We start from the raw sequence: 26,138 nt of genomic DNA, 5'->3' as shown, positions 1-26,138 counted from the left end.
AGACAGGCAAGGTGACCAGCAAGCAGGAAGGGACTTTCTCCTCCCAGCTGACACCTGCACCACTCACCTGCAACCACTCCCATCACTCCAAGTCTATGAAAAGGCAGAAGAAACTGGTTCAATCCAGAATTGTTCAAACACCAGAAAGAGGATTCAATTAGATGGAAATCACCAATCATCCTGAAAAATAATTCAAAATAAAAGTCATAAGTGTGCTAATGGAGCAACAGAAAAATATTAAAGAGTTATGGGACGAATTCAGAAGAGAGATAACTAAAATGAAACAAACAATGGAGGGATTTAAAAGAAGATTAGATGAGGTAGAGGAGAAAGTAATGGAATAGAAATTACAGAACAGGACTACAGAGAAGGTAAGGAAGAGAGAAAAAAGGATCTCTAAGAATGAAAGAATATTAAGAGAAATCTGTGATCGAACCAAACGGAACAATAATCGCATTATAGGGGTACCAGAAGAAGAAGAAAGAGAAAAAGAGATAGAAAGTGTCTTTGAAGAAATAATCACTGAAAACTTCCCCAATCAGGGGAAGGAAATATTCTCTCAGACCATGGAAGTCCACAGATCTCCCAACACAAGGGAACCAAGGAAGACAGCACCAAGACATATAATAATTAAAATGGCAGAGATGAAGGGCAAGGACAGAGTATTAAAAGCAGCCAGAGAGAGGAAAAAGATCACCTACAAAGGAAAACCCATCAGGCTATCATCAGACTTCTCAGCAGAAACCTAACAGGCCAGAAAGGAGTGACATGATATATTCAATGCAATGAAACAGAAGGGCCTTGAGCCAAGAGTACTCTACCTGGAAAGATTATCATTTAAATTTGAAGAAGGGATTAAACAATTCCAAGATAAGCAAAAGTACAGGGACTATACCTCCCACAAACCATCTCTACAGTGTATTTTAAAGGGACTGCTCTAGATGGAAGCACGCCTTAGAATAAAGAGCTGTCACGAGAGAAAACAAAACTGCAGCAAGGAAGTAGATCCATTAAATACTAATGAAATGCTAAATTAAAATCAGCTACCCACAAAGTCAGTCAAGGGATACACAAAGAGTACAAAATATGACACCTAACATATAAAGGGAAGAGGAGGAAGAAAAAGAAGGGGGGAGAGAATCTTCAGATTGTATTTCTAACAGCATAATAAGTGTTAAGGTAGACTGCTAGATAGTAAAGAAGTTGCCCTTGAATTTTTGGTAACCAGGAATCCAAAGCCTACAATGGCAATAAGTACATATCTATCAATAGTCACCCTAAATGTAAGTGGACTGAACACACCAGTCAAAAGACAGACAGATACAGAATGGATAAAAAAGCAAGACCCATCTAAAGGCTGCATACAAGAGACTCACTTTAAACCCAAAGACATACACAGACTAAAAGTGAAGGGATGGAAAAAGATATTTCATGACAACAAATAGGGAGAAAAAAGCAGGAGTTGCAATACTTGTATCAGATAAAATAGACTTCAAAACCGAGAAAGTTACAAGACACAAAGAAGGGCATTATATAATGATAAAGGGGTCAGTTCAACAAGAATATATACCATTATAAATATCTATGCACCCAACACAGGAGCACCTACATATGTAAAACAAATACTAACAGAAGTAAAGGGGGAAATGAAATTCAGTGAATTCATTTTAGAAGACCAACACACCACAAAGGACAGATGAACCAGACAGAAAGTAAGTAAGGAGACAGAGGCACTGAACAACACACTAGAGCAGATGGACCTAACAGACATCTGTAGAACATTCCAAACAAAAGCAACAATGTACACATTCTTCTAAAGTGCACATGGAACATTTTTAAGAATAGATCACATAATAGCCCACAAAAAGAGCCTCAACAAATTCAAAAAAATTCAAATTATATCAACCAACTTCTCAGATCACAAATGTATGAAACTAGAAATAAATTGTACAAAGAAAACAAAAAGACTCACAAACACATGGAGGCTTAGCAACATTCTCCTAAATAATCAATGGATCAGTGACCAAATAAAAATAAAAACAGAGATCAAGCAATATATGGAGACAAATGAAAACAACAGCACAACACCTGAACTGTGGGATGGAGCTAAGGCAGTTCTATGAGGAAAGTATATATAGCAATCCTGGCCTATTTAAAGAATGAAGAACAGTCCCAAATGAATAGTCCAAATTCACAATTATTGAAACAGGAAAAGGAAGAACAAATGAGGCCCAAAGTCACTAGAAGGAAGGGCATAATAAAGATCAGAGAAGAAATAAATAAAATTGAGAAGAATTAAACAATAGAAGAATCAGTGAAACCAAGAGCTGGTTATTTGAGAAAATAAGGAAAATAAATAAACCCTAAACCCCTAGCCAGACTTAATCAAGAATAAAAGAGAATATACACATATAAACAGAATCAGAAATGACAAAGGAAAAATCACTATGGACACCACTGAAATACAAATAATTATTAGAGAATACTATGAAAAATTATATGCTAGCAAACTGGATAACCTAGAAGAAATGGACAACTTTTTAGTAAAAAACAACCTTCCAAGGCTGACACAGGAAGAAACAAAAAATATGAGCAGACCATTTACCAGCAATGAAATTGAATCAGTAATCAAAAAACTGCCCAAGAACAAAACCCTCAGAGCAGATAGATTCACTGCTGAATTTTATCAAACATTTAGAAAAGACATAATAACCATTCTCCTTAGAAGTTTTCCAAAAAACAGAAGAGGCAGGAATACTTCCAAACTTATTCTGTGAAACCAGCATCACTCTAATACCAAAACCAGGCAAAGACACCACAAAAAAGAAAATTACAGACCAATATCCCTGATGAACATAGATGCAAAAATACTCAACAAAATATTAGCAAAACGATTAAAAAAATACATCAAAGAGTTTCATAAATCATGATCAATTGGGATTCATCCTAGGGTTACAAGGATGGTAGAACATTCAAAAATCCATCAACGTCATCCACTACATCAATAAAAAGGACAAAAATCACATGATCATCTCCATAGATGCGAAAAAAGCATTTGATAAAATTCAACATCCATTCATGATAAAAACTCATGGGTATAGATGGCAAGTATCTCAACATAATAAAGGCCACATACAAAAAACCCACAGCCAACATCATACTTAACAGTGAAAAGCTGAAAGCCTTTCCTCTAAGATCAGGAACAAGACAAGGATGCCCACTCTTCCCACTTTTATTCAACATAGTACTTGAGGTCCTAGCCACAGCAATCAGACAACACAAAGAAATACAAGGCATCCAAATTGGTAAGGAAAGTGTCAAACTGTCACTGTTTGCAGATGATATTATATTGCACATAATAAACCCTAAAGAATCCACTCCAAAATTACTCGAACTAATACTGTAATTCAGCAAAAGTTGCAGGATACAAAATTAATACACACAAATCTGTTGAATTTCTTTACACTAACAATGAACTAGCAGAAAGGGAAATCTGGAAAACAATTCCATTTACAATTGCAGCAAAAAGAATAAATACCTAGGAATAAACCTAACCAAGGAAGTGAAAGACCTATGCACTGAAAAGTGCAAGACACTCTTATGAGAAATTAAAGAGGACACTAATAAATAGAAATGCATCCCATGCTCTTGGGTAGGAAGAATTAATATTATCAAAATGGCCATCCTGCCTAAAGCAATCTACAGATTCAATGTAATCCCTATCAAAATTCCAACAGCATTCTTCAAAGAACTGGAACAAATAGTTCTAAAAATCATATGGAACTGCAGAAGACCCTGAATAACCAAAATAATACTGAGAAGGAAGAATAAATGTGGGTGGATTATGCTCCTCAACTTCAAGCTCTACTACAAAGCCACAGTAATCATCAATTTGGTACTGGCACAAGAATAGACCCATAGATCAATGAAACAATATAGAGAGCCCAGATATAAACCCACACATATATAGCCAATTAATATATGATAAAGGAGCCATGGACATTCAATGGGGGAAATGACAACCTCTTCAACAACTGATATTGGCAAAACTGGATAGCTACATGTAAGAGAATGAAATAGGATCATTGTCTAACCCCATGCACAAAAGTAAATTCAAAATGGATCAAAGACCTGAATGTTAGTCATGAAATTATAAAACTCTTAGAAGAAAACATAGACAAAACTCTCAAATATAAACATGAGCAACTTTTTCATGAACATATCTCCTCGGGCACAGGAAACAAAAGCATAAATGAAAAAGTGGTAGTATATCAAACTAAAAAACTTATGTATGGTAAAGGACACCATCAATAGAACAAAAAGGCATCCTACAGTATGGGAGAATATATTCATAAGTGACATATCTGATAAGGATTGCCATCCAAAATATACAAAGAGCTCATGTACCTCAACACCCAAAAAACAAATAACCCAATTAAAAAATGGGCAAAGGATCTGAACAGACATTTATCCAAAGAAGAAATTCAGATGGCCAACAGGCACAGGAAAAGATGCTCCACATTGCTAATCAGAGAAATGCAAATTAAAACCACAATGAGATGTCACCTCACACCAGTTAGGATGGCCACCATCCAAATGACCAACAACAACAAATACTGGCGAGGATGTGAAGAAAGGGGAACCCTTCTCCACTGCTGGTGGGAATGTAAAGTAGTTTAACTACTGTGAAAAATAGAATGGAAGTTCCTCAAAAATCTAAAGATAGAAATACTATTTGACCCAGGAATTCCACTCCTAGGAATTTACCCTAAGAATACAGAATCCCAGATTCAAAAGGACATATGTACTCCTGTGTTTATTGCAGCACTATTTACAATAGCCAAGACATGGAATCAGCCTAAGTGTCCATCTGTACATGAATGGATAAAGAAGATGTGGTGCATGTACACAATGGAATATTATTTTGCCATAAGAACAGATCCTACCATTTGCAACAACATGGTTGGAGCTAGAGGGTATTATGCTCAGTGAAATAAGCTAGGCAGAGAAAGACAAGTACCAAATGATTTCACTCATTTGTGGAGTATAACAACAGGAAAAACTGAAGGATCAAAACAGCAGCAAACTCACAAAACCCAAGAATGGACTAACAGTTACCAAAGGGAAGGGAACTGGGGAGGGTAGGTGGGAAGGGATGGTAAGAGGATTAAGGGGCAGTGATTAGCACACATAATATGGGGGGGCACAGGGAAGGAAGTATAGCACAGAGAATCTTATTATGCTGATGGATAGTGACTGTAATGTGGTATATGGTGGGTTCTTGATAACAGGGAGAATATAGTAACCACAGTCTTGCTCATGTGAAATGTGAGCATAAGATTGTATATCAGTGACACCTTAATAAAAATAGAAATAAAAGTGGGCATAGTGTGTATCCATGTCTTGCTTGTGACATTAGAGGAAAATCATTCAGCTTTTCACCATTTGATAGATGAGTTGTGGACTTGTCATATATGTCATTTGCTAAGATATGTTCCCTCTATGACTGCTTTGTTTAGTTTTTATCATAAATAGATGTTGGGTTTTGTCAAATGCTTTTTTTCATGTATTCAGATGATCCTGTGATTTTTATCTTTTATCTTGATAAGGCAGTATATCATGTTTGATTTGCAGATGTTGAACCATCCTTGCATCCCTCGAATAAACCTTGCTTGATCATGGTGTATGATTCTTTTAACATTTTTCTGATATTCTGTTGAGGATTTTTGCATCTTTTTCCATCAGGGATATTGACTTGTAATCTTTCTTGTGTGTGATGTCCTTGTCTTTTGTTGGTATAAAGGTATTGCTGGCCCTGTAAAATAAGTTTGGAAGCTTTCCCTCCTCTTCAGTTTTTTGAAAGAGTTTGAAAGTGATGGGTATTAAATCTTTGAATGTTTTGTAGAATTGACCCATGAAGCCATCTTGTCCTGGACATCTGTTGTACAGTTTTCAATTCCTGATTGAATCTTCTTACTTGAAATTGATCTATTCAGATTTTCTACTTCTTCTGATTCACTCTTGGAAGTATATAAATTTATAAGAATTTATCCATTTCTTACAGGTTGTCCAAATTGTTGGCATATAATTTTTCATAGTAGTGTCTCATGATCCTTTGTATTTCTGTTGTATCATTTGTAATTTCTCTTTCTGGTTTTGTTTGTGCCCTCTCTTTCTTGGCAAATCTAGCTAAAGCTTTGTTAATTTTTAAATATATTTTCAAAAAACTTATTCTTAGTTTCATTGATCTTTTGTATTTTTGTCTCTATTTCATTTATTTCTGTTCTGATATTTATTTCCTTCCAACTAGTAATTTTAAGCTTTGTTCTTTGTTTTTTTTTTCTTTTCTGTTGCTATTTTTTATTGAAGTGTAGTTGATATACAATATTGATTTCAACTATACTATATAGTGACTCAACAGTTATATACATTGTTAAATCTTCACGCCAACTAGTATAGTTACTATCTGTAGACAGATGTTTCAGAACTATTAACTATATTCTCTCTGCTGTACTTCCATCCTTGTGACTATGTTATGTTATAATTGAGATTTTGTACCTTTTTATCCCCTTCACCTCTTTCACCTACTCACTTCAGTCGCTCCCTCATGGTAACCACCAGTTTGAGTCTTCTGCTGTCTTGTTCATTTTGTTTTGTTTGCCTTTTAGATTCCACATATAAGTGAGAGCATATGATGCTTGTCTTTCTCTTCCTGGCTTATTTCACTTAGCATAATACCCTCTAGGTCCTTGCATGCTGTAGCAAATGGCAGGATCTCTTTCTTTTTAATGTGGAATAATATTCCTTTGCTAATATGACCCACATCTATATCCATTCACCTATTGATGGACACTAGTTATTTCCATGTCTTCGCTATTGTAAGTAATGCAACAATAAATATAGGGGTGCATATATCTTTTTGAATCAGCAATTTTATTTTCTTTGGGGAAATTCTCACAAGTGGAGTTACTGGGTCATATGGTATTTCCATTTTAAGTTTTTTGAGGACCCTCCATACTGCTTTCCATAGTGGCTGCACCAGTTGACGTTCCTACCAACAGTGTCAGTGTCCCTTTTTCTTCATGTTCTTGTCAACACTTGTTATTTCTTGTCTTATGGAGAGTGGCCATTCTGAGTGGTGTGAGGTGATGTCTCATGGTGGTTTTGATATGTATTTACTTCATTAGTGGTGTGGAGGGTGCCTGTTGCCATCTGTATTTCATTTCAAAAACGTCTGTTCAGGTCCTCTGCCCTTGTTTTAATCAGGTTATTTGTTTTTTAGTGTTGAAGTATATGAGTTCTTTATATATCAGGGACATCAACCCCTTGTCAAATAAATCATTGGTGAATATATTCTCCCATATTGTATGTTGCCTTTTTGTTTTGCTGATGGTGTCATTTGCTGTACAGAAGCTTTTAAGTTTGATGTAGCCCCATTTACTCATTTTTGCTTTTGTTTCCCTTGTCCATGAAAATATTGTTTGTTTTTTCTACTTCCTTCAGGTATAATATTAGATTGTTTGATATTTCTCTTATTTCTTGAGGTCAGCCTATATTACTATAAACTTTCCTGTTATAACCACTTTTACTGCATCCAACAGATTTTGGTAAACATACAAAATTCTGTTTTTATTTGGCTCTAGGTTTTTTGTTTGTTTCTCTTTTGATTTCTTCTATGACCCAGGAGTTGAATATGTAGTTTCTCCAGTTTTCTTGTAACTGATGTCTGATTTCATACTGTTTTCATTAGAAAAGGTACTTGATATGATTTCTGTCTTCTTGAATTTATTGATACTTGTTTTGTGGCCTAATGTGATTTATTCTGGAGAATGTTCCATATGCATGTGCGAATGTTTATTCTGCTGCTGTTGGATGGAAAGTTCTGTGTATATTTGTTAAGCCCATCTGGTCTAATGTGTTGTTTAAGGCCACTGTTTCCTTATTGATTTTCTGTCTGAGTGATCTAGCCTTTGATGTAAGTGAAGTGTTAAAATTCCCTACTATTGATGTACTGCTCTAAATCTCTCACTTAAGATCTGTTAATATTTGCTTTTTATATTTTCGTGCTCCTACTTTGAGTGCATATATATTTATAAATGTTATATCTTTTTTGCTGGGTTGATTGTTCTTTACTACAGTGTTTGTTTTAAAGTCTATTTGTTCTGATATGAGTAGCTATACCAGCTTTCTTTTCATTTCCATTTACATGGAATATCTTTTTCCATCTTTTTACTTTCAGTCTCTGTGTGTCCTTCTGAAGTGAATCTCTTGTGTGTAATATATAGATTTGTTTTCTTTCTATTCAGCCACTTTATGTTTTTGACTAGAGAATTTAGCCCATTTACATTTAAAGTAGTTTTTGATAAGTGTATACAGTTGACCATTGATCAACACAGTTGTTAGGAACACCAGCCCCATGAAGCTGAAAATTTGTGTATAACAACTGACTTTCCAAATAACTGGTAATAGCCTACTGTTGACTAGAAACCTTACCAATAGTAAATACAGTCAATTAACCCATATTTTATGTTATATATGTTATATATACAGCATTCTTACCATAAAGTAATTTAGAGAAAATAAAATGTTCTTTCAAATTATTGCAAATCTCCAAATTTTTTTCCAATATATTTATTGAAAAGAATCCACTCATAAGTGGACCTGTGCAGCTCAAACCTTTATTTTTCAAGGGTCAGCTGTATTTATTGCCATTTTATTCATTGTTTTCTGGCTGCTTTTATAGTTCCACTCTGTTCTTCTCTTTCTCTCTTCCCCTGTGGTTTGATGACTTTCTTCAGTGTTCTGTTTAGATTCCTTTCTCATTTTCATGTATGTATTTACTACAAGTTTTCATTTTGGGGGCTACCATGAGGTTCACAAATATGAGCTTATGTATGTAACAGTCTCTTTTGAGGTGAAGGCAACTTAAACTTGAACACATTCCCAAACTGAATATTTATATTCCCTGAACCCCACATTTTGTGTTTTTTGATGTCATTTTCTTTACATATTTTCATTATATGTATCCCTTCTATAATTATTGTGGTTTTAATTTTCCTACTTTTGTCATTTTTTAAACTTTGTTAGTAGCTTTATAAGTGATTTATTTACTACATGTACTACATATTTACCTGTTCCAGTGAGATTTCCACTTTCATATGTTTTCTTGTTAAGTAGTGCCATTTCTCTTCACCTTAAAGAAGTCTCTTTAATATTTTTGGTAAGGCTTGTTTGAATAGTGATGAGCTCCTTTAGCTTTTGTCTGAAAAATTCCTTATCTTGCCTTCAAATAAGAATGATAATCTTGCTGTGAAGAGTATTTTTGGTTGGAAGTTTTTCCTTCCAGCATTTTGAATATGTAATACCACCCCCTTCTGGCCTGTAGAGTTTCTGCCAAGAAATCTGCTGAGAACCTTATGGCATTTCCCTTGTACGTAACAATTTGTTTTCTCTAGCTGGTTTTTAAATTTTCTGTCTTTAACTTTTGAAATTTTAATTATTATGTGTCTTGGTGTAACTCTCTTTGAGTTTATCTTATTTGGAACTCTTTAGGCTTCCTGGATCTTGATGTCTGTTTCCTTCCCTAGGTTACAGAAGTTTTCAGCCCCCTTTTCTCTTTTCTTCTGGAATCCCTGTAATACAAATTCTGTTCTGCTTGTTGTTGTCTTAGAAGTCCCTTACGTTATCTTCATTTTCTTAATCTTTTTTTCTTTTTGCTCCTCTGTATGATTTCCATTGCTTTATCTTCCAGCTCTCTGATCCACTCCTGTTCTTCATCCATTCTGTTATTGAGCCCCTCTAGTGTATTTTTCAGTTTAGTTGTTACATTCTTCAGCTCTGTTACTTTTGTTTGGTACTATCTTATGTTTTCTGTCTCTTTGTTGTAGTTCTCGCTGTGTTCACCCAGTCTTCTCCCAATTTTGGTGAGAATTGTTATGATCATTGCTTTGAATTATTCATCAGGTAGATTACTAGCTCCGTATTCTTAAGGTCTTTTTCTGAGGTTGTGTCTTTTCTTTGTTTGGAACATATTTCTATTTCCTTATTTTGCTTGACTCTCTGTGTTTGTTCCTATGTATTAGGTGAAACAGCTACATCTCTCATTCTTGAAGGAATAACCTCATGTGATGATACATCTCATTCAAGCTTACCCTAGCTCTTAGATGTCTCTTGAACCTTTGTGATTGTCAAAGCCACCTGATTTATTTGCTATGCTCCGATTATTGAGGGTATACCAAGACCTGTCAGTGATCAAGGGAAGAAATCTCACTGAGCACTTAGTTTCAGGCTGCTAAGAAACCAAACCCTCAGGCAGCAGCTTTTTAAGTATGCAAATATATACAGTTCTGTGGGGCCAGTCATAATCCCTGCTGGCCCCCAGACCAAGAGATACAGACTTGTTCCCTGTGTGAAAGTGGCATCAATCAGGGCTACAGATGAATGTCTTTGCTCATTTTATGCTTCATTCTGTGAAGTCTTGTTGAGCTCCATTCTGGAAAGTTTTGTTGAGCTGTAGTGAGTCCAAGGGGGTGCTCAAGGATGATATCTTCCTGCTTACATTTCCTGGGAACCTCCTCCTTAACCTCTATATGTGTGGGAAACCTGAAGCTTGTCCCCTAGACAGAAGCTCCAGGCTATGTAAATAGTTCTTTTTAGCAGAGTTTTTCTTTTTCAGTCTGCTGTCTGTTCCCTACCCTGGGAGCAGGGTCCTGCCAAGAGTTGTCTTTCCAATTGTTGCAGGTCCTTGGAGCTCTAGAATGCCAGTCTTCTTGGCCATTAGAGCCAGTTGATCTTGGAGTGTCCCTATGTGATTTGCACATACCCACTGGCTTTAGCGAGGTAGTGTAGAGGTTGGGGTATGTTTGCCAGCTTAGAAAGGAAACAAGAAAAGCTCTTGACTCTGTGTTTCCTATGGGCTTCAGCAGTGCAGTGGGAAAGTGCTTCGTCTGTGTGGGCATGCAAGCTTTATGCTGAGAGCTGAAAAATGCTGTGACTGCTTGTGTTCACCAGCTCCAGCCATAAGTGTGGCAGCCACCCACACTTGCAGAGTTTAGCTATAGAGTGGGAGAACTCCAAAACCATTTGTGCTTGTCCACCCCAGCCAGGGATTAGGAGATTGCTGAAATTGCCTGTACTCTCTGGCCTCAGCAGGTTCCTTGAGCACTTGTACCTCCCCTTCCCAGCAAGTGGCAGGAGGGTGCTACATCTGAGCTCACATGTCTGGGTTTATGGGCTATGTGGAGAGTACAACAGTGACACCTGCCAGTGCTTCCATCTCCAGTGGCCTTTCAGCTGTCCCCTGCCTCTCCAGTTAATGCCTCCAGATCAGCAAATGAATCTCCCTCACATAGTCTAGCATTTTTTTGAACTTGTGTGTTTTTGCTGGATCTTTGGGTGGGGAATACCACACATGAGCCCTCTAAGAGGAGAATCTCAGTTTCCTATAGCACTTTGGGAGCCCCAGATGTCAGCACTGTTTTCCAAACCACATGATCTGGGTTCTCATCTCTCTGGTGCAGATCCCAGGAACCAGGGTTCCAATGGTTCCAATGTCATGACACCAACCTCACTCCTCCAGGAGAAAACACCTGTCTGGTGAGATCCCTCCCTTTTGTGTGTTCAGCCCTGGGGGTGGGGATTTTTGTAAGACATTTCTTTGCCTCTCCTACCCATTTCTATGTAGTCCTTTTTATACTTTTTATTGAGAGCAGGTTCATCTATCTGTTTCAGAAGGAAATGACCCATATGTAGCTGTAGGATTTTTGTGTCCATAGCAGGAAATGAGTTTAGGATCTTCCTATACTGTCATCTTGGATACCCCACCTCCATTTTTAAGTAAAAGAGTTTTTGCTATAAACCCTTCCTTTCAGGTTTTAAAAGTAGAGGCAACCCTGATTTACAGATGCATTGTTTCAGAATTGTTCATAAGTCTGTTTAGAACTCAGAACATTTTTCCATAGAAACAATTTCTTAAATAGTGGTGGAACTAGCTCTCAATAGGAGTTAATCCATTATGTGACTGTTACTGTTCCTTTTACAGTAAAAGATGTTTTAACTAATCAATGTTGATTCTCTCTGGGGAACAGGGAGATGACATTCTAGAGCAGCATGTTGGTGGTTTTCCTTTCTATGTTATTTCTTAGGTTGGGTAGTGATGACACGTGTATTCATTATATTGTTTTCTGAGCTTTTTATGTGCCTGAAATAGTTTATAATCTTAACAGTGCTATTTTAGTACTAGAAGTTCAGTTGGAATATGAACACTTAAAAATTATTTACTTTGAATGCTGATGCTTAAAGAAAAAAATGGGTCAATTAGAGAAGGCTAAAGAGATAGCTAGAAATTCTGACATGGTTTTATGGATCTTTTCAAGAGCTTAGATTTTATGGTAAATTTTCTTTATATTCACAAATATCACTTCAGAGCATATGTTTTAACTGTTAATTTAAGTGTATTACCAACTTAATCCATCATTTACCTATTTGTCATATATAGGAATAGTTTTGGGAGGAAAGAAGAGGTGAGTAGTCATTTACTTGAGATACCTGGGCAAATTATGAAAGTCAAAGAAGAGTGAATTGTGTATGCATGTGCACTACCTTCCTTGATGTGCAGTTTCTTGAACTAGGGGCCTATGAAAAACAGGAAAATGAGGAGTTAAAGCTTGTATAGGGTCTGAGTATTGGAGAAAAGCAGTGAGGAACACAAATTGAGTTAAGCACTAGAAAGTCATCATTGACAGTGGATGGTTTGTAGAGGTTTGAGGATACATGGAATGGTGTAGAGCTTGGTTTTGGCAAGACAGTATACAAACAACCGTTAGTATGGTTATGGGTTGAGTTTGTTGTTCTCGGTTCTTGTCCCCTCTGCAACAAAGAATTGAAAGGCTGAGACACAGTAGCAAAGTAGAGTGAAAGTTATATTTGAATACACTCCAAGGGAGGAGTTGGGCAGAGTCAAGGTAGACAAAGGCCCCAATCTGTTAGGTGGCAGGCTTATATATTGCATTCTGGTTAGGAGGCCCCTCTTTGACTGACAAGGTGGATGCTATTTGATTTATGGGTTTTTCTGTACAGTCATCCCTTTCGGTGAGCATGTCCTTTCCCCATGCTGAGGTGTGATTTGGCCATTTCTTAGTTCTGTTTGTTGAGATCTGGCTGGGGAGGAAGTTATATCTCCCTGCAAAGCCTTTGTTGTCTCCACATGGGACCCCCTATCTGGGAAGAGTTTGGATGGTTTTTTCTTTGAACCTTATCTGGGTGTCTTCTTTGAGCCTTATCTTCCCCTCTTCCAGCTGCTCATGTCTAGCTTTCCACTTAACATTCCTAACAGTATTTTGACATTTTTGTAATTCATGGAATGCATTATATATCTATAAGTATACACAAGCAGAAATCAACTACTGTTAATTACATTTTGGAAAATGAGTTAATTTTCTCAGTAATTTGGTCAGTTATTTTAATGTGTGGAGATAGGTTTTTCGATTGATTTTATTTTTGCTGTTTTTGCATTGTACAGCACTGACTTTTATGTTCAGACAGTAATCCATTTGTACAACTCATTAATAGCTTCAGGAAAGCTTATGAGTTACCTGCCTTTTGAGAGAAACTAGATCTAAGAAGCAAGTTTTTTCCTCACTAAATTAATGGTATATTTCAGAAAGATGTGTGTCCATTTTAGAGATTTCTATCTGGTATTGCTATGAAGAGGTTCTTTATTCTGCCTCCTTCCACCTCCACTTTTGGAACATTATCAAGACAAAAAAATGGTGTAGGAATCTTTCACTGGAGTCCGTCAGTTAGTTACATAGAAGTGTTTGACAAAACTGATCTTATGGCCAGTATCTAAATTCCTAAAGTTAGCATTGAGATTAAGACTACAAAGGAATAGACACAAGATAGAACAATAAAATTTAGTAAAGGTAGGAGTGTTTGAAAAGAGCATAAAAGCCATTAAAAAAATCGAGAAGAGACTAATGGTCACTAAAGGGGAAGGGGTGAGGAGGGAGAAGGGGATTAGGGGTGCTATCACAACATAGGTAGGTCACTGGGATGGTAGTACATCACAGATAATACAATTAATGACTCTAACATCTTACTATGTTGATAGACAGTGACAGCAATGGAGGGGGTGAGGTTTTGATAATATGGGTGAATGTTGAACCACTGCTTTGTATCTGTGAAACCATCATAAGATTGTATATCAATTATACTTTAATAACAAATAAATAAATGGAGTTGAAGACCTTGAAGGCTTTAAGAAACAAATGCAGAGATACCTAGAGAGAAAGAGGGCAAAAAGAAAATACAGATTGACCCAAGTAATATGATTTACTTTATACATTTTATTTTTTATTTTTTATCTTTTTCAGTATGTATTAAGCATAACCATCTCTCTAACACTGGCTGTAGTTTTAGTTTATGTTTGCGGACAATAAAGGAAATGTTTGAATAGTAACTGTCCACTCTGAAACTTCCCCCCCCCACCTGTTTTTCTTCTGCAGATCCCAAAGTCATTAAGACATACCAAATGGCAGAGACTGGGAAAAGGCAATTCAACACAGTTATTAGATGCTGCAGGGGTAAGATTAAGCGGACACTTCTACTACCTATAATTAGGGAAAGTACACAAGCCCTTGGAGCAGTTTATGATTAACATGACTATGTTTCCAAATAATTTCACTTTTTCTAAATACCGGGAAGATGAATAAGAAGGTATTTTTCTGCTACTGGAAATGGAGAAAGAACTCCTGATATTTTTCTACCCCTGATGAAAGCTGTCTGAATCTTTCGAGATCAATGCCCACTAGAGTAACGTTTTCAGAAAGCTTCTATAAATGTAATGGCAGCTTATGGACACTTAAATTTATCCTGGTAATTTGTATCTGAAATATAGAATGCTGTAAATTTTTAAGTGAGTAAAGTTTCTTTACATTAGAAGATACTCAGATAGCAGAATATCAAGGGACTCCAAGCTTATTAAAGCCCTTGGAGTAAGTGATGCTGAGTTTACATGTCGATAAGGGTTGTTTTTCATTGCTAAAGTAAGTGAAAGACACCTTTAAAAATTCCCAGTGCTTTAAAATGAGACAAGGACTTATCCAAGATAGAAAAAGACTAGAAAATTAGATGATTACTTAAATCCTGGGTATTTCCATTATTTTTTCTTTCTGATTAACAATTATTTGCCATTAAGGTACAAGACATTGTTGTAACTTATGCAGAGGCTGTAGAAATGAATTAGATTTTACCTTATTAAGTTCAAGTTTTAATTTAAGGGAGAATGTGCTTCATCTTCTTATTGTTCATGATGCCACTAAGTTTATTTATATTTTAATCTATTGCTTTGTTGAAGACCTCATTGTCTTGTGTGGTATTCACTGGTCCCCTTAATATAACTTGTTGCTCAGTCTTTTAGAGAGAAAAAAATGTCACAAAGAGACATCTCACACTAAAATTACCTTTTGATATTTTCCCTTTAAAAATGCTTTAAGGTGGTTGATCCAAAACTCAATAACTTAATGGCATTTATGGCATTGCTTTTTGTGTGTCAATAGATGAGAACAAGAAGGCACTTTTGTTTTTTGTGATTCCATTTGCATAGCTTGGCCCAGAGCTGGTACTGTTAAGATTGTATTAATACACATTTGTGTTTTTAAAGAACTGTGCTCTTGTTCATTAATTACTGATTTTGGCTACTGAAGAGGCATTATTATATCAGTCCATTTCATTATGTATTTTTTAATTGGGAAAATGCTTTAAATATTAGCAAGCCTATATTTTAAACCTAATCTTTACAATGTCCTGTCAACTTTATTTTCTCAAATGATTTAACTTTTATATTTGCCTTACCTCAGCAGTATTCTTAAGACCTTTTTAAAAAAATTATAATAAACAAGATGTTTACATATTTACAAGGCTAGTTGGGAGATTTGTAAGTTAATCCAACAAGCATTGAAACCTACCCTGCCCATGTACAAGACACTGTGGTATATGCCATGGGAGATACAAGGATAAAAGACACTTCCCTAATCTTAAGAATTTACCATGTAATAGGAAAGATAAAACATGTATGCAAATTCCTATAGCATAAGATAGACTGTGAAATATTAAAAAATACTTTGTTTCTAAATATATATGTGAGTCAATAAGAAAAAGAATCAGTTATGTAAAATCCACTATATTAAATAGTAAAGAAAAATGTATATGCAAGGAAAGCAAGTGGGATATAATTAACTACACAGTATACTTTGCTTGTCAATGGTAGAGTAACAGATTACACAGTACTGTAGTAACACATGACATTAAGAAAGCCAGTAGACATCAAATGGAAGTGTAATTCAAGTTAAATCTTTTAGACATTAATTTCAAAATTAATTGAGAGAACAATTTAGAGAAAGTAACTTCTGTATGAGTGTCATATCTCATTCTTTGTATGCCATTCTTTGTATAAATGTAAGCTAATTATGCAGGTGTTTTGCTTTGCTAGGCTAAAAGCTATGCCTCTAAATCTGCTTGGGGGACCTTCATTAGATTAGACATAAGTTAGATTTTTAAAGATCTGAAATTCTATAGTAGTTAACGGATGGCCTGGTATCATTGTCACCTAGGCTCTCCAGGCATGGCCACTGAAAGAAAAGAGGACATGTTGGCATGGTCATGCAGGAGGAGGACTCCACACAGACCCAAAAGAAGGGGTAAGAGCTGATAAACAATAACTGGAAATGCTTGTAGATGATTGTGCTTGTATAGATACAATCTTGTATAGATATAATCAAGATTATTATGTTTCAGAATATTTTGATTGACTCACACAACTGCAGGTTTTCCGATACTAAACCATATGAAGTGACCATGGTTATATAGATGAGATTTTATCAGATTTAAAAACAAACAAAAAATTTCATGATTAACTACAAAAGAAAAAAGTTATCAACCTAAATATTTTAGATCCTTATTTAAAATAGTATTGGTTGAAGTTATTTGTTATATAATCTAGCCTTATAAATAGGTAAATTAGATATAGCACTTGCAAGTAATGTGTGTGTGTGTGTGTGTGTGTGTGTGTGTATGTGTGTGTGTTTTAAGGTTAATGTTTTCCCTTCTATGCACTTATCTTAGAAAGACCCAAGAATGTCCCCTAGCTCCATGGTAAATCCTCCATCTACCTAGTGACTTAGTAGATTTTAAATATCCTGCCTATATAATACTTTCCATTTATTTAATTATCCATATTCTTTATCCTTATCATCATTAATCATTATTATTATCATTATACAGACAAGCTAAACAGTAGAGCCACTGAAATCAAAAGATGTAATTGCACTATATTTTTCTAAATGAGTGAAAAAGTAATTGGAATACTGTTACACAATTCTCCATCTGGCCGTCTTTCTCTGAGCTTTCCTTCGTTTTCTTCCTTCAACTTGACCCAGCTAGTGTATATATATATATATATATATATATATATACAGTATCTCTAAATAGAAATGATAATTTCAGGATTATTGGCAAGTGAAAAAATTCTGTGTAAAAGTACTCTCTAATTATAGAGAGATAAATAGAAATTATTTTGTTATTTTATTGGTGGGAGGTGATTGTTAAGGAAACCTTTCCAGTGCTTTTCTCCGTTTTTTTGATCCTTAATATAGCTCCTTTCTTTCATGAAACTCAAAACACATCACATTCATATTTCTATCCCATTTTTGTATATTACTATTTTGTATGGTTTTTTAAAGACAGCAAAGCATTATAAAATAGAATTTTTAAAACATGAATACAAATACTGAGATTTGTTTATCCTTGTATTAGTCTTTGGCATGGTATGTGCCAGCTTTCAGGATTGTCTGTCATCTTATGGGTAGTTGCAAATAATGCTCTAAACACAAAAAGAATATGTTGACTAATAAAGGAAAAGCAGTCACTTCTCTTAGAATCAAGCAATATAAACTTCAAGTTAGTTTCTTTATTCTAAAATAAAATAAAACAAAGCAAAAGTCATTGTAACACTTTATATTTGGTCTCTTCCTTATCCTTCATTCCCTGTCATTTTCGTATTATGTTAACTTCATTAGGTAAATCAAATCCTAGAGAAACAGAGCCTGAAGGCCACGCCTGAGAAGAGGCAGTATGACATTGATAGTTAAGAGCCTGAGCTCTGGAGCCAGACTGCCTAGATTTTAATCTTGGCTCCATCACATCCTGGAGGAATGACTTTGAACAAGTTACTTCATTTGTGTGTGCATCAGTTTCTTCATATGTAAAATAGGGATGATAATCACACCAAAAGGGATTTAAATGAGTAAACTCCTCTGTGTAAAGCTCTTAAAAAGTGCCTGACACATAGTGTTGAGTAAATACTAGCTGCTGTTACTATAATGTGAAGTTGTAAGTCCTATCCTTTACCATTATCCATTCATTTAAAAAGGATGTATTGAATACCACATTTGTGCATGACTCTATGTTAAGTACTGGAGATACAATAATGAACAAAAGACCCTGCATCAAGAAACTTAACAGTTTAGATGCAAAATGTCTAAACTACCGTGTAGAAATTTTATCACTCTGACAAATTATAGATTTCACTTATAGCCAACTGAAATCTCTACTGCTTTACTTTTATTCATTTTCACTTGTATGCTCTTAAACAACTATTGATAAGCATTAATAATGATGCTCAGAAGGTATCTAAATCATCTATTTATCCAATGTGGCTACACAAAAGGGATTGTGAAAAAAGAGTGGCAGTTTCCATTTTTGAAAACTCCAGTTTAAGTAATTATTTTGTTTTGTAATAGAATCTTCAGATTTTAAAGAATTCTGGAGCTTTATTCCTGCCTTTAAGCTTTTTTTTTCAATCTGCTTCTTTTGAGGAAGTATCTATTAATGAATTTACTTAATCTTGTGCTCATAATAAGAACACAAATAATGCAGAACTTAATATAAGAACTACTTTCCAGACCTTTTTTTTGGTATCATTAATATGCACTTACATGAACAACACTGTGGTTATTAGACTACCCCCATTATCAAGTCCTCACCACATACCCCATTACAGTCACTGTCCATCAGCATAATAAGATGCTATAGAATCACTACTTGTCTTCTTTGTGCTATACTGCCTTCCTCATGCCCTTCCCTCTACATTATGTGTGCTAATCATAATGCCCCTTATTACCCTTATCCCTCCCTTCCCACCCATCCTACCCAGTCCCTTTCCCTTTTGTAACTGTTAGTCCATTTTTGGGTTCTGTGAGTCTGATGCTGTTTTATTCCTTCAGTTTTTTCTTTGTTCTTATACTCCACAGATGACTGAAATCATTTGATACTTGTCTTTCTCTGCCTGGCTTATTTCACTGAGCATAATACCCTCTAGCTCCACCCATGTTGTTGTAAATGGTAGGATTTGTTTTCTTCTTATGGCTGAATAATATTCCATTGTGTATATGTCCCACATCTTCTTTATCCATTCGTCTACTGATGGACACTTAGGTTGCTTCCATTTCTTGGCTATTGTAAATAGTGCTGCAATAATAATAGGGGTGCATATGTCTTTTTCAAAATGGGATCCTGCATTCTCAGGGTAAATTCCTAGAAGTGGAATTCCTGGGTCAAATGGTATTTCTATTTTTAGTTTTTTGAGGAACCTCCATACTGCTTTCCACAGTGGTTGAACTAGTTTACATTCCTACTAGCAGTGTAGTAGGGTTCCCCTTTCTCCACATCCTCGCCGACATTTATTGTTTGTCTTTTAGATGTTGGCCATCCTAACTGGTGTGAGGTGATACCTCATTGTGGTTTTAATTTGCATTTCTCTGATGATTAGCAATGAGGAGCATCTTCTCATGTGCCTGCTGGCCATCTGAAGTTCTTCTTTGGAGAAGTGTCTGTTCAGCTCCTCTGCCCATTTTTTAACTGGGTTATTTGCTTTTTGTTTGTTAAGGTGCATGAGCTCTTTGTATATTTTGGATGTCAACTCCTTATCGGATATGTCACTTATGAATATATTCTCCCTTACTGTAGGATGACTTTTTGTTCTACTTTGCTGTACAGAAGCTTTTTAGTTTGATATAGGCTGACTTGTTCATTTTTAATTTTGTTTCCCTTGCCTGGGGAGATACGTTCATAAAGAAGTTGCTCATGTTCATATTCAAGAGAGTTTTGCCTATATTTTCTTCTAAGAGTTTTATGGTTTCATGACTTACATTCAGGTCTTTGATCCATTTCGAATTTACTTTTGTATATGGAGATAGACAATAATCCAGTTTCATTCTCTTACATGAATCTTTTCAGTTTTGCCAACACCAGCTGTTGAAGAGACTGTCATTTCCCCATTGTATGTCCATGGCTCCTTTATCGTATATTAATTGATCATATATTCTTGGGTTAATATGTGGACTCTCTGTTCTGTTCCACTGGTCTGTGCATCTGTTCTTGTGCCAGTACCAAATTGTCTTGATTACTGTGGCATTGTAGTAGAGCTTGAAGCTGGGAAGCGAGATCCCCCTGCTTTATTCTTCTTTCTCAGGATTGCTTTGGCTGTTCAGGGTCTTTTGTGGTTCCATAGGAATTTTAGAACTGTTTGTCTAGTTCGGTGAAGAATCCTGTTGGTATTTTGATAGGGATTGCATTGAATCTGTAGATTGCTTTAAGCAGGATGGCCATTTTAACAATATTAATTCTTCCTACCCAAGAGCAAGGATGGATTTCCATTTATTAGTATCCTCTTTAATTTCTCTTAGGAGTGTCTTATAGTTTTCAGGGTATAGGTGTTTCACTTCCATGGTTAGGTTCATTCCTGGTATTTTATTCTTTTTGATGCAATTGTGAATGGAATTGTTTTCTTGATTTCTCTTTCTGCTAGTTCATCATTAGTGTATAGGAATGCAACAGATTTCTGAGTATTAATTTTGTATACCACAACTTTGCTGAATTCAGATATTAGTTCTAGTAATTTTGGAGTGGATTCTTTAGGGTTTTTTATGTACAATATCATGTCATCTGCAAATAGTGACAGTTTGACTTCTTCCTTACCAATCTGGATGTCTTTTATTTCTTTGTGTTGTGTGATTGCCGTAGCTATGACCTCCAGTACTATGTTGAATAAAAGCAGGGAGAGTTGGCATCCTCGTCTTCTTCTAGATCTTAGAGGAAAAGCTTTCAGCTTCGCACTGTTAAGTATGATGTTGACTGTGGTTTTGTCATATACGGCCTTTATTATATTGAGGTACTTGCCCTCTATACCTATCTTGTTGAGAGTTTTTATTATGAATGGATGTTGAATTTTGTCGAATGCTTTTTCAGCATCTATGGAAATGATCCTGTGGGTTTTGTCCTTTTTGTTGACGTGGTGGATGATGTTGATGGATTTTTGTATGTTGTACCATTCTTGCTTCCCTGGGATGAATTGCACTTGATCATGGTATATGATCCTCTTGATGTATTTCTGAATTAGGTTTGCTGCAATTTTGTTGATTACTTTTACATCTGTGTTCATCGGGGATATTGGTCTGTAGTTTTCCTTTTTTGTGGTGTCATTGCCTGGTTTTGGTATTATAGTGATGCTGGCTTCATAGAATGAGTTTGGAAGTATTCCCTCTTCTGTTTTTTGGAAAACTTTTAGGAGAATGGGTATTATGTCTTCTCTAAATGTCTGATAAAATTCAGTGGTGAATCCATCTGGTATGGGGTTTTGTTCTTGGGTAGTTTTTTGATTACTGATTCAATTTCATTGCTGGTAATTAGTCTGTTTAGATTTTCTGATACTTTCTGGGTCAGTCTTGGAGGGTGTATATTTCTAGAAAGTTTCCATTACTTCTAGGTTATCCAGCTTGTTAGCATATAGATTTTCATAGTATTGTCTAATAATCCTTTGTATTTCTGTGGTGTCCATCGTGATTTTTTCTTTCTCTTTTCTGATTTTGTTTATGTTTGTAGATTATCTTTTTCTCTTAATAAGTCTGGCTAGGGGTTTATCTATTTTGTTTATTTTCTCAAAGAGCCAGCTCTTTGTTTCATTATTTTTTTCCATTGTTTTATTCTTCTCAATTTTATTTATTTCTTCTCTGATTTTTATTATGTCCCTCCTTCTGTTGACTTTGGCCTTTATTTGTTCTTTTTTTTCCAGTTTCAATAATTGTGACTTTAGACTGTTTATTTGGGATTGTTCTTCCTGCTTTAAATAGGCCTAGATTGCTGTATAGTTTCCTCTTAGAACTGCCTTTGCTGTTTCCCAGAGACTTTGGGGCCATGTGCTATTGTTTACATTTATCTCCATATATTGCTTGATCACTGTTTTAATTTATTCCTTGACCCACTGATTATTTAGGAGCATGTTGTTAAGCTGCCGTGTGTTTGTGAGCTTTTTTGTTTTCTTTGTACAATTTATTTCTAGTTTTATACCCTTGTGATCTGAGAAGTTGGTTGGTACAATTTCAATGTTTTTTAATTTACTGAGGCTCTTTTTGAGGTCTAGTATGTGGTCTATTCTGAAAAATGTTCCATGTGCACCTGGAAAGAATGTGTATCCTGCTGCTTTTGGGTGAGGAGTTCTGTAGATATCTATTAAGTCCATCTGTTTTAATGTGTTGTTCAGTTCCTCTGTCTCCTTAACTTATTTTCTGTCTGGTTGATCTGTCCTTGGGAGTATGTGGAGTGTTGAAGTCTCCTAGAATGAATGTATTGCATTCTATTTCCCTTTTAGTTATGTTAGTATTTGTTTCACATATGTAGATGTTCTTGTGTTGGGTGCATAGATATTTATAATGGTTATATTCTCTTGTTGGACTGACCCCTTTATCATTATGTAATATCCTTCTTTGTCTCTTATGACTTTCTTTGTTTTGATGTCTATTTTGTCTTATACAAGTACTGCAACAGCTGCTTTTTTCTCCCTATTATTTGCATGAAATATCTTGTTCCATCCCTCACTTTTAGACTGTGTATGTCTTTGGATTTGAAGTCAGTCTCTTGTAGGCAGCATTTAGTTGGGTCTTGTTTTTTTATCCATTCAGTGACTTTATGTCTTTTAATTGTTGCCTTCAGACCATTTACATTTAGGGTGATTATCAATTGGCTATGTACTTATTGCCATTGCAGGCTTTAGTTCTGTGGTTACCAAAGGTTCAAGGGTAACTTCTTTGCTATCTAAGAGTCTAATTTAACTCACTTAGTATGCTATTACAAACACAATCTAAAGGTTCTATTTTATTCCCTCCTTTTCTTCCTCCTCCATTCTTTATATATTAGGTATCATATTCTGTCCTCTTTGTCTATCCCTTTTTTTTTTACCTTTGGTGACAGCTATTTACCCTTAGGAACACTTCCATCTTTAGCAGTCCCTCCAAAATACACTGTATAGATGGTTTGTGGGAGGTAAATTCTCAACTTTTGCTTATCTGTAAATTGTTTAACCCCTCCTTCAAATTTAAATGGTAATCTTTCCAGATTAAGTATTCTTCGTTCAAGGCCCTTCTGCTTCATTGCATTAAATATATCATGCCACTCCCTTCTGGCCTGTAAGGTTTCTGCTGAGAAGTCTGATGATAGCCTGATGGGTTTTCCTTTGTATGTGATCTTTTTTCTCTGGCTGCTTTTCATAGTCTGTCCTTATCCTTATCTTTGTTGTTTTAATTATTTTATGTCTTGGTGTTGTCCTCCTTGGATCCCTTGTGTTGGGAGATCTGTGCACCTCCATGGCCTGAGAGATTGTGTCCTTTCCCGATTGGGGAAGTTTTCGGCAATTACTTCCTCAAAGACACTTTCTATCTTTTTCTCTCTCTTCTTCTTTTGGTAGCCCTATAATAAGAATATTGTTCCATTTGATTGGTCACACAGTTCTCTCAATATTCTTTCATTCTTAGAGATCCTTTTCCTCTCAGTTCCTGAGCTTCTTTGTATTCCTCTTCCCTAATTTCTATTTCATTTATTGCCTCCTCCACTGTATGTAGTCTGCTTTTAATACCCTCCATTGTGTTCTTCAATGATTGGATCTCCGTCCTAAATTAGTTCTTGAGTTCTTGAATATTTTTCTGTGCCTCCATGAGCATGTCAATGATTTTTATTTTGAAATCTCTTTCAGGAAGATTCGTGAGGTTGATTTCATTTGAATCTTTCTTAGGTGTATTCATAATTTTGCTTTGAAGCAGGTTCCTTTGACATTTCATAATTTGTCTGTTTTGTCCTCTAGTGCCCATAAGCTCTAATCTCTGGAGCTGCTCAGTCCCTGGAGCAATGTCAGGGGTCACAGGGGAGCACTGTTGGTGCCTGGGGGGAGAAAAGAGCTGTTTCCTGCTTCCCGGCTGCTATGCCTATCTCCACTGCCAGAACCAGTGGGCCAAACACACAGGTGTAAGCCTCTGTGCTTTGTGTTTGTAGCTGCCATAGGTGGGGATTTCCTCTGGCTGGCCTGATGCCAGGGCATGGGGTTGCCAGTTTATGAGCCTGAGACAGGTGGAGGCAAGCGAGGAGGAAGACACAGAAGGCTGTGTATCACAGTTGGGGGCCTTGGAGGTGCATAGCCAGCCTGGAGGATGGAGCACCTGAAGATCATTTAAGCTTGCAACCTGCTGGGCAGAGTGCACCTGGACAATTTTGTCTACCTGTCCTCTCTCCTGAGCAGTAAGCTGTATGCAATCCTTGCCCCTTTAGTAGCCCTCTCGCTTTTAGGAAGTCTCTCAGACTGTCCACCCTTATCAGCCAGATATGAATCCCTGTTTCCCACAAGCAGCTGGAATCTCCATCTCTCCAAGTATTCCACCTGTCTTAGCTTTCCAACCACACTAAATCAATAGAGTACCATGCAATGTGATTTCATTCTTCCAGAGAAGATCTCTAGGGCTTGGAGTTCAGCAGTCCCAGGCCTCCACTCCCTCTCCACTCTGTTTCTCTTCCTCCCTCCAGTGAGCTGGGGTGGGGGAAGAGCTTGGGCCCTGCTGGGTCACAGCTTTGGTATGTTACCCTGTTCTGTGAGGTCTGCTATTTTCTCCAGGTGTATGCAGTCTGGTGCAGCCTTCTTTCCTGTTGCTCTTTCAGGATTAGTTGTATTAAATTATATTTTTGTATTATATGTGGTTTTAGGAGGAGGTCTCTGTCTCACCTCTCACACTGCCATCTTTAATCCCATCCCAGACTTTTTTGACATACTCTCTTTTTATGTTAGAAACTGATTTCATCCATTATCAAACAGCCTTACTGATCTTTATTTGATTTCCAAATTGACTTCTCTTTGGAAGAGAGAATTCGCTGACTAGCCAATGGAAATATCAGTCTGCTTGGTAGTTATTTTATTAAAAACTATTAAATTGACTGTTGGGTACAAGTCCATCTTCTGTATATCATAAGCCATTTGTGTTAGGGACTTTTCACTGCTGTATAAGCTCTTTTTTGTGGTTTCAGACCAACAGAGCTTGAGAAAATAATAATTACAGAGTTTTCCCTGACAATTAATATATCTTTCCTCTCCCATCCATAAAGTCACTATATTTATATCCCCAGTAATGTCAGAAAAGATTTCCTATTACCCTGGATTTTTCCCATAGACATCTATTCAACTTGCTTATCTTTTGACCTTGCTTTTATCAAACCACTGTTATCCCTGTCAGTATTGAAGTAGTAGTTAAAATCATTCCTTTAATTGCAGTTACTTATTTTTAGCTTTGATTGAAGAGATACTCCTCTGGACAGTTTGCTTATCCCTGAAATTGTGGGCACTTCCAAATTCTCAGCAAAATTACTTCTTTCAGGAGAAAATATTCAGCCTGTAGCTCATGTTTATTCAAAACAGATAGCATCCAAAATTGTTTGATATATTTTTCTTCCTCACCACAGTTTTTACCCCCAACTAGTTTCTTTCTAAGGCAACCCCTTGATTCTGTGGTTAAAACATTTCTTGCTAGTAGAATTTAGGAATGTCTCTAAAACCAGAATTCTTAGATAAAGTCCACCAGCTAAAGAAAAGGTGATTCTGCTACTTTTATCAAAAGATCATTTTTATTCTTAGTTTTTCATTTTCCTAGCAAAGCCCAGTGGACTCCACTCCCTTAGGAGGAATGGGGTCTTGGTAGAAAAAATTGTTCTTGCTTCTGTGCTTTACATCCTTCTCTAGTGAAAGAGATGAAGTTACTGACCTGAGAAGCAAA

General features: G+C 36.1%; 1 protein-coding gene across 5 annotated transcripts in view; it reads left to right on the top strand.

The window, feature by feature from the left end:
* The window catches only part of ABCB7 (ATP binding cassette subfamily B member 7), a 249,093-nt gene that overhangs the window by 163,293 nt on the left and 59,662 nt on the right, over positions 1 to 26,138 (top strand). For 2 of the 5 annotated variants that reach the window (XM_036902711.2, XM_036902709.2), the window contains exons 2-3: positions 14,505 to 14,582; positions 16,611 to 16,697. The exons of 1 other annotated variant lie outside the window; for it this stretch is intronic. In XM_036902711.2, the coding sequence (XP_036758606.2) occupies positions 14,505 to 14,582; positions 16,611 to 16,697 (165 nt within the window). The remainder of the gene's footprint in view (positions 1 to 14,504; positions 14,583 to 16,610; positions 16,698 to 26,138) is intronic. 2 more of the 5 variants (XM_057495976.1, XM_036902710.2) reach the window with 1 other exon arrangement.

Source organism: Manis pentadactyla, chromosome X (genome assembly GCF_030020395.1).
Source record: "Manis pentadactyla isolate mManPen7 chromosome X, mManPen7.hap1, whole genome shotgun sequence".
Classification (NCBI taxonomy): domain Eukaryota; kingdom Metazoa; phylum Chordata; class Mammalia; order Pholidota; family Manidae; genus Manis; species Manis pentadactyla.
This window is presented reverse-complemented; position numbering and strand designations above follow the sequence as displayed.